The sequence below is a fragment of the Mchenga conophoros genome, linkage group LG4, assembly GCF_057382185.1.
Source record: "Mchenga conophoros isolate Kocher_MC1m ecotype Shallow Benthic linkage group LG4, M_conophoros_male_GT1.1, whole genome shotgun sequence".
Taxonomy (NCBI): Eukaryota; Metazoa; Chordata; class Actinopteri; order Cichliformes; family Cichlidae; genus Mchenga; species Mchenga conophoros.
In genome coordinates, this window is record NC_140529.1 from 17,589,255 (window position 1) to 17,606,530 (window position 17,276).

The 17,276-nt window shown below is 41.2% G+C and overlaps 1 protein-coding gene across 2 annotated transcripts in view; it reads right to left on the reverse strand.

The window, feature by feature from the left end:
* Window positions 1–240: 240 nt before the first annotated feature.
* Window positions 241–17,276, reverse strand: part of grin2aa (glutamate receptor, ionotropic, N-methyl D-aspartate 2A, a) — a 166,846-nt gene continuing 149,810 nt past the window's right edge. For both annotated transcript variants that reach the window (XM_085270751.1, XM_085270750.1), the window contains 5 exons: window positions 16,862–17,022; window positions 11,578–11,667; window positions 10,767–10,864; window positions 7,842–8,080; window positions 241–6,122 (listed from right to left, as the gene is read on the reverse strand). In XM_085270751.1, the coding sequence (XP_085126877.1) occupies window positions 4,191–6,122; window positions 7,842–8,080; window positions 10,767–10,864; window positions 11,578–11,667; window positions 16,862–17,022 (2,520 nt within the window). In that variant the 3' untranslated portion in view covers window positions 241–4,190. The remainder of the gene's footprint in view (window positions 6,123–7,841; window positions 8,081–10,766; window positions 10,865–11,577; window positions 11,668–16,861; window positions 17,023–17,276) is intronic.

Below are 17,276 nucleotides of genomic sequence, written 5' to 3' on the forward strand. Positions count from 1 at the left end.
TGACATTCTTGATAAAAAAATAAAAATAATCATATATTTGTAACCCAGCATGCACCGCTTTTGTTTATCTAACAGAAGTAGAGGTAATACCATTAGCTGTGAAAGGAATGGCTTTCGTGTAGAATCAGCTGTTATCTTCAACTGACAAAAGAGGTTACTTCCATATAAGGTGAGGAAGACGCAAAGCCTGTTGTGCTTACCGGGAATTTTGACAGGACAACAAACCTTGTGAATGGTGAAATTTTATTCTAGCCGCTCTACAGAGAGAGAGAGAGAGAGAGAGAGAGAGAGAGAGAGAGAGAGATAAACAGTGCCACTGTACAGAAGAGCTCTTGTGAAATTCACACAAAAAATATTGTTTTTACTCTTTATCATTTATAATTCTCCATGATGATGTATTTCAGTATGAATTTACAAGCGATGTATACAGGTGTCATTTCTAAATATATTCAAAATAGTTCCCTAAAAGTCTTTGAGGAAGTATGTTTTTTTTCTTTAAAAAAAAATGAAAGAAAAGAAAGAAAAGCTATATTCTTACAGCAAACCATAAAGAAAGAGGTCTTGTATCTTTGGAGGGATAGCAGACTCAAAGTTGAGGGTTGCTTTTTTTTTTCTTCTTCTTCTTCTATCTTCATTACAGTTGAAATCCTGACTACACATGAAGGAGAGGGAAGAGAGAAGCAGAGCTGGTGATACAGTAATTCTCACCTGCCATTGGAGGAAGAGCACAGATGTCCCACCAAAATAAGCCAAGCCCTGACCGGTGACCAACCACTCTACTAGCCAAAAACATGGCCTGATAATGACCAGCCAGCCAATGAGAAAGTTGCACTGGGATCAGGTCTTTAACCTCTCCCCCAAAACAGCAGCAGCATCTTCATTGTGTTAAACACAGATAATTTTTTTTTCCTCTCAAATATGTATATACTCATCACACCTGGTTACAACGCATTAGTGATCATAACATCATAACAAAAATATCAAACGAAGAAAAGAAACAAAACATTAAAGTTGTTACATCTGGGGTTGCATGCCATCACCTCATTAGTTATCATTAAATGTAATTAAAATACATTTTTGCCATTAAAAAATAGCAGGGTTGTCATCACAAGAGTGTGTCTGAGAGTGTGTGTGTGTGTGCGTGTGTGTGTTTCTTTGTGTATGTTTGAACAGAAAACATCATCAGTTTACATGACAGTTCTGTAAAAGTAGAACAAACGAACAAATTGCGATGAGTTCATAAAACGCAAGGGTGCCATTTGATATTTTTCTTTTTTTTTTACATGTGCATATTGTTCACTTGTCAGCTCACACAAGCAGCATGTGGAGATAAATATGATAGTAATAAATATGTAGATAAGATGCAAAAAAAAAAAGAGAGAGAGAAAAGGACAAATCTTGCTCTTCAGTCAACACTGGGTAAGCTGATTGGGAAGCTAGGGGGAGATTCACTGCGGTATTCCAAGAGTACAAAAAGGGCGATATGACAGTGGTTAAAAATGGAGCTTCAATCGAAACACAGTGGCTAATGCAGTCAACTGCCATTCAAAGTCATGGAGAGGAGGAACTATAAGGGTAGCATTTCAGATTTTGGATGTTTAAGAATCATCCTTCGTTCTGTGAAGGGTGCTCAGCTTAGTGTGAAGTGGAGCTGCATACAGCACATCCCACACACTGGGAAAACAATCTAAGCCCCCCTCTCACCCCACCCCTACCGCTGTCCCTTCACTCCCTCCTTCGTTTCCTCTTCTATCTTTGCTTGGGTTGCATGAGCTCAGGCAGAGAGCTGAACTGGAAGACCTTGGACTGGTAAACATCAAAAAGAGAAAAGTTTGATTCTGCCTTATGGCCGCTTCTTCTTCGTCTTTTTTTTTCCCCTTCTTTTTTTTTCCTACAAAAAAACAAAACAAAAAGAAATTCTGCGGCACATCCTACAGCTCTTGCTACTGTTATTAACGCCCCCCTAAAACATACAGAATCATCCTGAGGTATATTATTTGAAGCAATTTTGGCTTTTGTAAATCTAATCAATCAAGCAAATCAGTCAGTTAAGATCGTTACATGACATTTTTCTTTAGACAGTACATTTTATAAAGCATGATGCTACCAAGGAAAAAAAAATCTATGCGTGTGCAAGTCTTTTTCAGTTTAGTGTTGTCAAAGAAAAAAAAGGAATGAACGAAAAAAAAAATACACAATCAGATTAAGAACCAAATGTTCTGGTTAAAAACTTCAAGCTTACCCAAGTTCTGCCATGCGCGCACACACGACTTATTCCATGCCAATGGATGGATACGTAATTGATGACCACATAACACCCATCCCATCCCGCATCCCTCCCAAACAACGCTTCGAAGGTAAACAAGGGATCCATCCCAAGCAGTCTTCACATCCTCAAAAGCCCTGGTTTGTTGTAGATCAACAGTTCCACACAAAGTTAAATCATCGAAAATTCTGAACGTAATCCCAAGCTAAACTGCAGAGGCTGGACGAACCAACCAAAGTTCAATTTTTAGTACAGAAAATGATTCAGATTAGCTCTATAGACATCAAACACTCCAGCGATGTCATATTGATGGAGAAAGGGAAGAAGGAAAGATGAAAGAAGGAAGGAATCATTGGTGTTTTTCATAGCTAATACCCTGTTTCTCAGTGGCGTGGATAATAAAATAATAATTAATAAAAAAAACACACATTATTGCCCACGAAAACAACATGATGGTGGTGGAAACAGCTGCGCTTAACCTTTTTTATTTTGTTTATCTCATTTATGCTCTCTTCCCTTCCACCTTTACGTCAATCATGACAGATTTAAGAGGGTAGAGGATCACCACGTGATGGTGCACACAGCCATCCACCGCATCCGGCAAGACGCAGCTACTTTTAGAAAAATGTAAAATATGTCTTAGAGTGTATATGTGTATTTTCTCTTCTCCGACACAAAATGAAATCAACACATGCAAAATAATCTGCTACTCATGAAGGTATTTTTCAGTAAGCTTTGTTGTTTTTTCTTTTAGGTTTTTTTTTTTTCAAAAGCAAATGTGGGAGGTTTAAACTAATGGCTATTGTGCTACCAAATAAGCAAACACTAAAATCCTACATAGGGGGATCCGGATGCCAGAATCCCTAAGAAATCTTATAGTTCAAGAGAATAAAAGCAATACTTCGCAATTATTGTTTGTTTTTTTGTGCAGAGCCACAAATGAAATGCCCATCAAGTGCCTTAGGTTTCCCTGCTCGTCTGTCCTTTTCTATCAGTCATTTTGTCAGCATGCCTTTTATCTGTCAGTCTGTAAACAATATTCATTAAAAGCACCTGCATCGCTCTCAGCTTCTCATCACTGTCGCGTCCCTCAGCGTGGGCTGAACATACAAAGTTGTATTCTGAACAAGAACACGCTATCAAACAGCCACAAACTATTTGATGCTCCACTATGTGCCAGTTAGCCAATCACTTCCTTCCTCACTCTCTCTCTCCTCTTCCACTGCCAGGTGTCTTAGTGCCCATATTTGTCAGCATAACAAGCAGCAGACCGTTGGACTAGCTCTCTGTGACGCCCCTGCCCTCCTGGGATGCCTCCATGTCTGGCCTGCCCATCTGGTCTTTCTGTCAAGCCTTTTCTCTTCAGCTGGTGAGCTCTAAGGTTGACAGTGAAGGTGGAAAGGAACACGGTGAGAAGGAAGGTGGACAGTGGCTAAAGAGCTTCCTCTCGCTTCCTTTAATTCCACTGTCATATAATTCCTCTCATCCTCCTCACCACCTCCTCGCACATTTGAATGCCAAATCAACTGATTCCTTTCTGAAAGCTATTGCAGGGAGCCCTGTGTTACTCTAACGTATACGGTACCATATTGGTTCCACTTATGGGGCTATGTCGTTTTCTACTCCTAAAAACCTAGGGATTAATGATTACCCTCCTCTTTACACAAGGATACCTTATGGCAGAGTGCTGGCCCTATAGCTGTCTCACTGGTACATGGGAGAGAATGGATAGAAATGGTGATATCAAGAGAGTAGTAGTAATACCGTCATACCCAAGTGGGCACAAGTTCGTTTGGATTACAATGTTGAAGAGAAGAAATCGTAGTGTGGCTATGGCATCCCTTATTGGATAACATAGTTGATAAATTATAATACAAACCCAGAGAGGAGTAAGAAGGAGAGAACACATTATTTCTTATATCAACTAAACATCTGACTCCAGACTGGGAATTTTTTTATACACCCGTCTATTGCTGAACTGGGCTGAGTTTAGGACGCCACGTGGGGCTGGGTATGCACTAGTCTTATTGGCTGAGTAAGGCATCGCATGCTCTTTATTGTACATGTCATTAGCTATCCGCCCGTCCCGTGAGCAAAATGAAGTGGTGGATTTAACAGAAGAGCGGAGATTGTTCGCATCGTTGCGTGTATTGATGGGAGCCACTGAAAGCTGTTGGTAAATATCAGAGGAGCTACGCCCATGGACCAGTCTGCTGCTGGTGTCATCCCTCAGCGAATGACTGAGAAAAGGGTTTTCCGAGCCATGGGCTGGGTACAGGGACTTGCTCCTCTTGCTCTCCTCTAGGTTGTGGTTAAACAGCGTAGACTTGGACCCAGTGCCAAAGAGTCTGCCAGAGTAGGGACGCATACCAAAGAGGTTCGCATAGTGCGAGTCAGACGTGGAGTCCAAGAAGCGATCCTTCTCTTTGAGGCTGACACTGCGTGCCGGTCGGCCCAGATCTACATCTTTGGGCTTTTCAAGCATGATGTTGTCAAAGGAGTGCTGACGACTCAGCCTCAAGCGATTTCTTTTTTGGACATGCGGGCCATCTGTCTGTGGCCAGTACAGACCAAACATTTCATCCGGTTGCTGCTGCTGTTGGTGATGCATGGTAGGGCTGACCAAAGGGTCTGCAAGGAGCTGGTCCTCACTAATGTCATACAGGTTGGCCGTGTGGAGGCACGCTTCACACCGATTATAAGGTGAACGTGTGCCCGAAGCTGAGGCAGAACCAGTAGAGGAGTACGGCCCTGCAGGTGGGTAGCTAGCAGTCACTTTGGATAAGCAGGAACGGCAGTGTGTCTGTTTGTAGCGATCAATGGATTCATGCGGGGACAGGTTTTTCTCTTTTAGGTTGTAGTGTTTTGAGTAGGCTGGATCTGGTAGAAGATCTGAGTCTGTATGATGCAAAGGCGAGGAGTTCAGATGAATTATGGGCTGCTCACACTTCCTATAGTTGTCACTGTGGTCGGAGTAGATTTCGGGGTATTCCAAATCGTCCGCAGCAAGACCGCGGCTCTCACGGTAGTGAATGGGGTCTGAGTGGAGGCTCAGCTCCCGGTCTGAGTCGATAGTGTAGATTTTCTCTCCTCCTCCTCCTCTCCCAGTTTGGTTGGTTCCGCCGCTGACCTGCTTAGTCTTTAAGTAGGACAGCTCCACCTCACTGCAATCCCTTGGGTATTTTGGAGTCACCGATCTTTTTTTTAAGTTGTCCTTGGGCTTCAGATGCTTGTTGTTTTCTGGGTCCTTGTAGGAGGCTGCTCTACTAGAACAGTCTGAGATGTCAGAATGGGCTGCATCTTCAGGGAGGTACCGCTGAGTCTTCATTGACATTCGTGGGTCTGGCATCAGCATGTCAGGCATCGGCGAGGGCCCGGGTGGTACTGAGCGAACCGTGTCCACCGACTTCTTCCACAGCGTGCGTTGCGGTTTTGCGTTAGTCTGGACTGCGTCAGCACTTACTGCTACCTCCACTGTGTTGGGATTGGCATCATTCAGGGTCAAAGGATGCTGACCTCCCTGGAAGATATAGTTGTTAAGATGATCTTTGTGGCGGTTAGCGAGATAGGACTGCAGGTCGCCAGCATCCCCGTAGATCATATCTTTGGGGGCATAGCTTCGGTTGTCAGCGTAGATGAAGTTCCCCTTCTCTGCCATCATGTCCATGATCATAGGACCAGCCGAGTGCATGAACTCTCGTTTGGGCGAGTTCATGCGGGAGCCACCCAGGTTAGACATGTTGGTCATCTGTTTGGCCGACTTAATGAGCTTCAGCATTTTGTCCTGGGGGCTAAAGTCCAGGTCTGACTTTTTCTTCATGTCAATGTGAACTCCATGGATGCAACTCCAGATTCCCTGCATTTACATACATGGATGAAGACGAAGGAAGGGAGAGGTGAAAAAGGAAGGAGAAATGAAAAGGGCGGGAGAGATTCAATGGAATGAGATGCACAGAATCCAATGCAAAATTAGTCACCCACTGTAACCATGTAATTGTAATGCAAGTACAGTTTGAAAGCATATTCAGTTTATCTTTCTTTCATTATAAAACACATTTGGGGTTTTCTCTAAAATAAAAAATTAGAAATATTACATTAAAAATTCTCTAATAGCATCTGTCAACAATAAGGGGAAACACACATTCACAAATTCTTTAACTCTCAGCAGTTCAAATGAGTAAGATGCTGAAAATTCATTAATGAGGTTAGATTTCTAATATCTCCAGAATCTCTCTTAGAAGTATTCACAATGTGACATAAGCCTCATGTAAGCAAAGCAGTAAGCAAAGCAGCAAACAACAAAAACTACCATCAGTTTGACTTTTGAACTTTAAGACAAACTATTGAATGAGCAAGTATTGAGTAAACAACAGCTGACAGTTAAATGTCTAAAACAGCCAAAGAGCTGTTTATAAAAGAACAAAAAATCCTTTCACCACTGTGACAACTTACTAGTTCACAAATTAATTCCCAGAAAACATTTATCATGTCCCGAAATCAAACAACCTTTTGGTTCAATACACACTTTGCAAAGCTTATCGTGACAAAACGGGCAATTAAGGTTGTATTTTGTTTTAAATTATTATTGAGAATGGCTTTGAAGTAACTAGTGCACGAACATCACTTTTAACTTTCACATACACAGCTTTAAAATGAGAGCAAAGAAACTTGCTGCTTTTAGAGACACACGTCTCCATTGTATGTTCATATACACAATAGGGGACAATGCTGACCTTTTAGAAAAATGAGAGAAAATACATTGATTTGGCATGAGCTGCCATCATTTTACCCCCCAAAAAACATGTTGCAATTAGGATCTATTAGGATCTATCTTGTCGATATTCAGGTCCGCCTCGTGATCCCTCCCCCCCGCGCTCCTGCCTCTCATCCTCCTTTGTATTGCTGTCCCGCCTTTCCCTTGTTTAACTCAGTTTCTTAGCTTATCAGCAGTTTTCTTTCCCTGCCCGTATGTGTGCATGTTTGCTCTTTTCTTTTATTCTGCTGACAGAAAATAGAACTAAGAGAGAGCTGTCTAACCCCAATAATACATTATTAGCCCACGAGTCTAGCTGCAATCTTCACTGCAGCTCATCGCCTTGGACACATCCGCTGTTAACCCTCTAAGCTGCTACTTTTTCACCAAAAGCATCTCTTTCGTCTGTTTGTTTTTCAAGCAACTTAAACTAAAGATCACATGAAACAGCAAAAGCTGTTTTTAACCCTATGGTGCGCAGCTATAGAACAAACCACCATGCTAGTAGATGGCTGTAATGCAGAAGTATGTAAAGTGAGAGATGGACGACACAGTAACAGTAGTGATCATGAAGTTCATTCAAGTTGTGCGTCGGCTGAAAGTGGATGGCTGTTTTGCAATTAGGGTTAGTGAATCAGCAGCAGTAATATATCAGAGTCAAAATCATCGCTTCAGTAGAGGGACTTTTTGGGGGATAAAATGATTTAACCAAAAATTTACTTTCCAGTTGACTCCTGCAGTGGAAATGCAAAAAGCTCCTCAACGATTCATAGAGAATTTCATTTTTATGCAACCTAAATACTTACAAAAATGGGTGCTTACCCGACTGATGCTGAAAAGAAGACCCGGCTTGCCGGAGCAGACCCCAGTGAAGCAGTATCTAAGCCTCCAGTAGAAGAGATGCTCAGAGACAAAGGTAATGAGGGAAAGCCCCATGGCTGTGGCCAGCATGTAGAAGACCCCTGCCATGTTGTCAATATCCAGCTGACTGGACATCACCTCATTCTTCTCATTGTGGCAAATTCCTGTGAGCCACTGGGCTTCTAGTTCCTCCATTTCACCTGAAAGGAAAACAACAAATCCTTTACCAAATAGCTCAAAAACATAATGGCATACAGGATTTCCATGTTTAGACAAGTCAGAAATTTACTGTTAACTTAAAAGCTGCTGCAAATTTATTTTAGGCCAATGGTGAGATCCTTGATACAGACAGAAACTGAGGATTGTACGGCGTGCAGTATTGCCATGCTCTGCAAACCGCTTTGCAGCCCACTACTTCAACAACTGCACTTTCCTATTCTGTGTTGCACATAATCAATGTCATACTTGGTGTTCTGCGCTGGGACCTCACTGTAGCCCACACTCCTAATTTTCCTACAACAGAGTCACAGAGTACAGCCAAATATAAATTCTTGCAGTTAAAAATAATCATTTTCTTTTGACTAGTGGTCCTGAATGAACTCTAATTGAGTATAAAGAATGTAGATACTGCATTTCTACCCTAGAAAGGCAATCTATAAATTCAATGGCTGGTAGCACCTTTATATTCTGTCACTTGTCACTGGGCTTACCGTCTCCTCTATGTTGGCCAACAGGGCAAATATATGTTTCTTAAATGTGGATAAAAAAAGGTACAAAGGAATAAAGACCTTATCTTTCCTCATTTCTTACTCTATGTTCCTTTCCCTCTGTTCCCCCTCTTTTTCCGGCTTCCTCTGTGACATTTGGCGCGTGGCTAATCCAATCGGTGTCATTCAGGGCCGGATAACTAAGGCTGCTAGTGGGAAAGACAAATATCATGGTGGTGTTCAGCTAGATGTCTTTGGGGTGCAGACTCAATAAGACATCATTAGCCTGTTGGTACAATTGAAGAACATTTATCTCATGTCAGACTTGCAAATACATGACTAGACGTAGCCATGCTACCTTTTAAATGAAATTATGGCATGCCGAGAACTGGCTTCAAAAGCAAATTAAGGTGAATGACATTGTTATCAACAGGTGACTTTGTCTCCACTTTTTGTTTAATCTATTCAAGGGAAAGGCTGCTGCTCATGCTGTTGCTTTTTCTCCAGAGGGGAAACTATTGCTGAAATTCAGATTTTGTTCTCGTTTCAGTAGTCACACGGCTCAAGCTATAGTCTGGTGTTCAGTCGGTTGGAACACAGGAACACAAGTCCCTACAAGTCGGGTTTAAAAAACATGTAGCATGGAGCAGCTCAGACTTTATGTGTCAGTCCAGTTCAGCAGATTCCTTCAAAATTTGTATCTATGTTTTACAATAAGCCTACCTCATAAATCAAAATTAAACCATTCCCAAACGTGACTTGATGATATGAAATGCAATGAGAAATGCATATGTTCAGCACTGTGCTTTATGTAGAATGGGAAAAAAAATGGTAAGAGCACAAGTGTGGAGAACTTGCCAAACAGGTGCTGCTAAGACAACAGGACGTTACAGTTTTCTAATTATATGTATTTTATGTGAACATTTGTTGTTGTTTTTAAAAACCACTACACGAAGTGTGGCACTGGCTTCCAGGCCACCTCCTTTTTTGTCTCTTTTCCTTCTTCACCTCCCTTCCCTCTCTACTTTTCTCCAGATTAATCTTCTCTTTGTCTCTTCCTTGCCCATGAAATGCCATATGCTTTCCGCCCACATTCTGTCTATCTGATCATGTAGCATCTGCCGAGACAACAAGTCACTGTCATCTATCAAGTACCTGCCCTTCTGTCACTTCCCATCTCTACCAGACACACTTGCTTTCCTTGTCTTGCTCTTGTCCCATGCCCTGTGCCTCATCCTCTTTTCTTTTTTTACCTCTCTCTGACCTCCGTGCACGCTGCCTCTTTTCTGACGCTGTCATCACTATTTCATTCATTTCTCCTTCCTCTTGCTACACAAACTTTCTTTTTAGGTCTTTGTCTCGTGCCATTTCCTTTTATCCCTCTCACTTGCTCTGTTCACCTTTATCTTTATCTTTTTGGCATTTGTCTTTCTCTTTGTGTGTGTGTTTGTGGGTGGGTGGGGGTGCACGACAACTAGTTTATACCAGAAGCTATAACACATGGTGCAAAGAAGTATGAAGAGATTGGACTGCAAAGAAGTATTAATTATCAGGAGAAGATAAGGCAAAACAAAAACACAGAGCCTGATTCCTATCAAAATTATCCAGCTATGGAAACATGATGGAGTGTGGCCTGCATGCTCAGAAGCCCTGATAAGATTCAGTTAGAGGGGATTATTGTGACACCAATGTTCATTTAATCAACTTCAGTGCACTTACTGTGAGTGGCTGTGAACGCTCGCATCAGCAAAACGCTTTCGATGTAAAATGTAAATGAATCTTGTCACTAAGAGCTCTGGCTGTCTCGTGTTCGCGCTGTTTTGCAGTAAGAAATTTGTTTAAGTAAAAACTTTTGAGGCAACTGTAATAAAGGAATCTGGTAATTCAGATAGAGTACATACACGCACACACATCTGGTGCTGCAGAGAGGAATACATTAGAATAACTTACACACTCTGCCCTCTGTTTAGAGCAGCCTTTGTCTCCAGAATAACATCAAAGGACTATTTATACTTCACTGCCTTCCCTTTGTGTTGTCAGGCACAGACAAGGCAGCAGAGATGTTTGCATGTGAGTGTGTGGCGGGTGAATTACAGGACTGGCAGTGTAACCTTTTGCCTTTGTGGGTAGTGTCATGCACTTTGAATTTGTATGAGAGTGCTGTGTATGTGTTTCTCACCATCGCCGATAATTGCTAGGATAGCCAGGTCCACCTGTCGTTTCCAGTAGGAACCTTTTTGTAGAGCAATCCCATACCCGGTGGTAGCAAAGATGTACCTGAAATACACATGCACACATACACAAATATAGCATATAGCGTAACTCTAATTACGAATGTCTTCAATAACATACAGTGCTGTGCAACCCCTCATTTTGCTAGTAAAATGGGAAATGGGTGCAGCAATTATTGAAACAGGGCAAAAAAGAGTTTGTACAATTCTAATAATCTTCAAAGTCAACATTTGGTACGACCACCTTTATTCTTCAACACAGCCTGACCTCTCTTAGGCAACTTTCTTGCTATTTCTTTAAGTTGTCTTCAGGAATAGTTCTTCAGGCTTCTTGAAGGTCAAAGTTCCTCTTTGGATGTTGACTTTCTTTTCTTCTGTTCTCTGTCAGCATGATCCCACATTATGTTCCACTGTTTTCTCCTCCCCGTCTGCTTTACTGCATTGGTAGTGTCTTTGGGATCATTCTCACGTTGCATAACATGGAAAGTGAGGTCATACTTTCCAACAAGATCAACAAAATTTTGCACTCCCCTCTAAAGACAATTATTTGTGTACATGTTTAATTGTGACACCACTCTATTAAGCTACAAAGAAAGTTTTTTAAATTAAGAGACAGAGGATAGAGTCAGCCACTACCGCTAATGTTTAGCTTAAGCTAATACGAAGCTTCAGTTTAGTAAGTAACATGCTTTTAATGAGTAATCATGATTACTCATTGAAGGATTACTCTACAAATAACTGAATTATAGGGATAGTTACCCGCTACCAATGGTCACCAGCTTACATCCCTCATCTCTACCGGCCATGTAGTTCAGCACTGCAGCGTCATAGATGAAGGCATCCAGCTTGCTGTGGGGCGAGAGAGAGAAAACAAAACAAAACAAAAACAAAAAAACAGGCAAAAAACAGACAAATAAAGGGAAATGGTAAGATGTTTAGCCTTTTTTTAAAGCGAGTCAGTGAGAAGTGAAGAGATGAAAAAGAAAACAGAAGATGGGCTTTTTTTGTTTTTTTTAAAGAACGTGTTGCTTGCAGATCAATTTTAAAGTGTTAAATCATCTCCAATAGGACTGCAACCCAAGCATAACCAAACACACAGAGGACACAGTGGGGAGTGGTGGCGGTTCAATACACCACGCTTCACTGATGATAGGACCTTGGAGGCGCCTGGACGACCTAAACAAACTTTAGACAGACTCAAACATTTACACTGTCTCGCTTTTCACACTCGCACACAGAAGGACTCATAAATAAGTGGGCTGCAAAGTGGAAAGTTGAAGCTCCCGCACTTCAACTGACATTTTCAATGTAACAGATGCCGTTAGTATCCACTGCTCTGTTACCATCTCATTGCCTGTAAATGCTCTCTCTCACACACACACACACACACACACACACACACACACACACACACACATATAGAGCCCCGCTAATAGTGCAGTGACTGGTTGGCATTTACTGAATGTCACATGCAGTCCTCTAACGGAGACTCACAGCCGATAGTTTAGCTGTGTAATTAGCTTAACCCAGCACTGGCTCCATCCACAGGCAAGCTGTGTATCCAAACGTGGGGGAACCAGGAGTGTGTGTCAGCAAGTGTGTGCGATTGAACAGATGAAAGTGTGCACTGGTGCATTTCTGTAAGCAGGGATTTGTTTGTGCATGTTTGCAGATGCTAGCCAGACACGCTGTAGCTCACGTGAATTGGACGGGAATTCAACCACCACTTATCTGCCACACGTTCATGACGGTGAAAGATTGTAAAACATTTTCTTGCCAGATTACATCTACACCTTTAAATGAACACTGAGTGTCACTCTGAGTTTTCCTTTACTATTGCAGGACATCTCTCTGCAGTGTAGCCTACATAACATAAGGTGTTTAAACTATCATAAAACAACAAAGACAAGTATCATTAGCTGAATTCACACCATAAATGCTAAGAATCTGGCAAACCGTGAAATGTTAATGATTAACAACATCACTGTGAAACCTAAGTGGCTGTTTTATTGTGGCCCAAAGGGGGGTTTTAACCTTTGAATAATCAGCTGTAATAATTTGCCAAAAAATTCCATTTGTCAAAAGTCTAAAGAGTATTTGAGTCACATAAAATATTGTTATTGGCATTCTCTCCTGGTTTTCCTAGAGTTCTTTATATTATTTCTTGTTGTCTTCATTTGTTTTTGTCCACTATGGCAGTATTTCCCAACCAGGTGTGCTGTGGAAGACTATCTGGTTCCACCTGGGGTCCGTTCTTCGTACCTCGCTTACTACATCCAAGATCAAATCATCGCGCTAACTTTGAGCTCGCTATTCCGGTTCTTCGAACACACCTGTTGTTGACGATTAGTATAGCTGGATGAAGTAATGTGAGATCACTGGGTGGCTTAACAGGGGCTACGCATCGATAGTAGAAACATTGATCGGCAACCCTTTGATTGGTCGGCGAAAATGTCGAAGGAGCGCGCTCAGTATTTTACGGCAGCAGAGCAAGAACTCTTGATTGAGGGATTTCAGGAGTTTCAGAGTTTAATTAAAACGCAAGGGAACACTGCAAAGGCTGCAAAAGCAAGGAGAGAGGGCTGGCAGAAAGTTGCTGACAAATTAAACTAGTAAGTAATTTAATAATAATAATAATAATAATGGATTGGATTTATATAGCGCTTTTCAAGGCACCCAAAGCGCTTTACAATGCCACTATTCATTCACTCTCACATTCACACACTGGTGGAAGCAGCTACGGTTGTAGCCACAGCTGCCCTGCGGCAGACTGACAGAAGCGAGGCTGCCATATCGCGCCATCGGCCCCTCTGGCCAACACCAGTAGGCAGTAGGGTAAATTTATTATATTATATTACATTATATCCTCTTTCACATTAGAGCCACGACAGGACCCACTAGAACATGGGAACAAGTAAAAGTGAAATATAAGAATATTCTACAGAATGGTAATATTTATCACTTATATTGCTTTTAGTCTCTTGAAAAGAGTCCCTGAAATAATCTGTTTGTTTGTTTATAACAGCAACCAAGAAAAGGGCAAAGCAAAAAAAGACAGGTGGTGGTCCTGCACCCCCTCGTCAACAATTTGGTTAAGTAAATAATACCCTCACGGGAATATCGATATCTCTCTATGAGCACACTGTCGCGCTGAGCTAAAGGATCCTGTCTATCCCGCAATATACGCTGAATTCTGAAAACTCTCCTTATCAATCTTGCACCTTCCGCAATGGGTGGCTCGCGTATACGGACAGAACATGGCTGCAACAGACTTCCCAAATCCACCTTCGCTTTTATAGCCGTGGTCTCTCATCTTGATTACATGAAGTAATTTACTATTACTACTCTGAACTGTGAATTACATCTGAAATAATCAAATACATGAAATAGAATGATTAATAATAGTACATTTACCTTTTTTTAGGAAATGTACTGTATTTCATGTATCTGTATGAAATCAGTAAAATAATCAAATACTGCATTATCTTTAGTTACATTGATAATATTTATTTATGGTAAAACAGTGGTAAAATATCGCTGTTGCTTTCGTATAAATGAAGCGGACATACCTGAGTGGCTGCGATCTAATCCTGTTTACATAAAGTAAGCCTGCTCCCGAGCAGGTTTACGCTTACGGACCTGTTGCTATGACAGCAAGTCCCGGATGAGCTTCGGGGCACCGAACGATCCAGGATCACGCGAAATCGTCAACAATCAAATCCAGCTAACTTACTTAGCGAGGTACGAAGAACGGACCCCTGACCTGGGTCCTGGAGAAAATTCCAACCCAGATGAAGGCCCCAGCATGAGTACAGGTCAGAAGAAAGCAAAAAAGGTATACTGGGGACAAACCAAGCTAATTCCACTAGGCCTGCTGCGAGGGGAAAAATTATCAATATGCTGTTTGTGACAGTTTTACAGAAGAGGATTAGGGCCACTGAAAAAAAAGTGGGAACATATTTTTTTTTTTAATTCTGAGAAAAAAGTCAGAATTCTGAACAAAAAAAGGCAATTCTGACTTTTTTCTCAGAATAATAAAAAAAAAAAAGATGTTCCCACTTTTTTTTTTCCCAGTGGCCCTAATCCTCTTCTGTACATTTTTGTTTGGTGGTGTGCCGTGTAATTTTTCTAATGTGAAATATGTGCCGTGGCTCCAAAAGGTTGGGAAACACTGCACTATTGCAATCAAAATATCTTTGCATTAATTTTTTAATATTTAAAAACTCCCAAAATAGTTGATTTTCATAATTCTATTATATTCAAATTATTTTAAAAATATATTCTCTAAAAAATTTGTGTCTGAAAACCAATCAATATATAAATTGCTTGAATTGCTCCCACAACTATGTAAGCTACAGAAAAGGATGTCACATACAGTTACTGACAAAATCTTAAGCACATGGAGATATGTTTACTGGGTTTTTTGCATTTAATGCCAAACTTGTCACTATAATAGCATTATACCATGATGAAAACACCAATAATTATTGATCAGATAGGGATTTTAACCATGATTTGATTTGTGCCATGTGCTTTTAGCATTTATTCTAGCAATTAATTGTCCACTCTGTTACTGTCAGACTTTGTTACCAATGTAGAGAAACTGTATGATTCATCATAATAGATGGGTGTTTTTTTCTGAAAAAAGTGGGGAAAAAGTTGCTAACTTGAATTTGGCAATCATCAACTTCTTAAGACTGAAGATGTTTTCAATACTGGAGAATCGAGTGTGTTACAGTGCGACGCTGATGCGGTGGTTCAAGCATTATAAACTTCCAAACTCCTCTGAAACACATGTATTAACACAACATTTTAATACCCTTTAAATTAACCATAACCATTAAAACAGTTGAACTTTGCTTATTTTTAAAGAGTAACAATAATTAAATCAAATCAATTTCGCTCCCCTGTGAATATTCTTGGTTCCTGTGGCTGTGACAGATTTTGTGTGTGTCTTTGTGTGTAAAGCCTCTCAGCATTATGTGTGATCACAGTTAATCCAGCCATCGAGCCCCAAATAGCTGAATGGTGCAGTGCTGCTCAACTGCTTATGCCACAGAGCCGAAATATCAATGACTGCATTACTGACTGCAGACACCTTCAGCAGGTGGAGTCCACAGATACACAGATAAGCTTGTTTTTTTGTATACTTATAAGCTGTTGTGCACAAAGCATTAGTTTACTTCAACACATGTATATATGTTGCATGTGAATAAAACAACAGAAGCCAGAGTGCCTAACAGTACCATAGATGCTGTGTTTACATCCAGCTTTCTTATACTGTAACTTGTGGATGGAAGATAAGGAGCTGAGAGGATCTATTGTTTCTCTATTTAATTTCTCCCTGGGGGCAGCCTGTTGTCTGAGCTATAGAACCTCTAATTGGATCCCACCCCATTGCCAGTGACCAATTAAAAATATCCTCTTGTCATCTCAACGACCGATTGTCATTTAACGTTCTCATTTTCCCTCCCGTCTCTCTTATCCTTGATGCTCCATACTTCCTTTCCTGTCCCTTTTCTCTGCCCTTCTTTATCCTCTCCTTGCCTCACTTTTCTTTTCCAGTGCACTCTCTATGTTCTTATTCTCTAGTCTCTTGGCCCATTTGTGCTTCATTTTCTGCAATTAAACATTTGGCACTTGGGTTTCAACTCTTACCCTCTTCCTCTTGACTCTGGTCCTCACTTTTCTTTCCCCCCATCTTTACCTTTATTTTTTCATCCACACACTCTTTAGATCTCTCCTTGGTTAGACTGATAACCGCCCCACTCCTCACCCCCTTTACACACTATCAGTCCCACTATAGAGTCCAGCGCTAAAAATAACCCTTGCTGTTCCCAATGAGGAAGCCCATTCATCCACAGTCTCACAGGACCTGTCACCACAGACACACACACACACACAAGCGTGGATACATTCAGGCATGAAAGAAGTACACTTCACAGGCCTAGGTTTTCACAAAAAACTACACACATATGAATGATGTAAAAGTGCACTTACCAACAAACTCACAAAAACCCATGCACACAAAGTGTCTCTTTACCCCGTTTTGAGGCTGACGAGTGCATCCTGGACTCCAGTTTGGTGATACTTCACCATATACTGGTGCATGGCGGGATAGTTCTTCCTGATGTTTCTTTCAGTGGAACCATTTGGAACGGTCCCAAAGCGGAACGGAGGCGAGTAAGCATATGGGTTCTGAAACTGTGATGAGAAGAACAATGGAGAAGGAAAAGGAAAAGCTGAGGTTACACATCTTCATTTGAATTTCTAAAAAAAAAAACCCCACAACACTTCAAGAGCAACCCTTACTGAAGGAACCACTGGTGCCGTAGTTTCCCATCCACTCGCTGATTTTCTTTTCTTTTTAAATTCTCCCATCATTTCTCTCTGCCTCCTCCACAAACCCCCTCTCAGGTATAATCAGTGTATCAGAGTACAGGTCAAGAGTTTTGTCC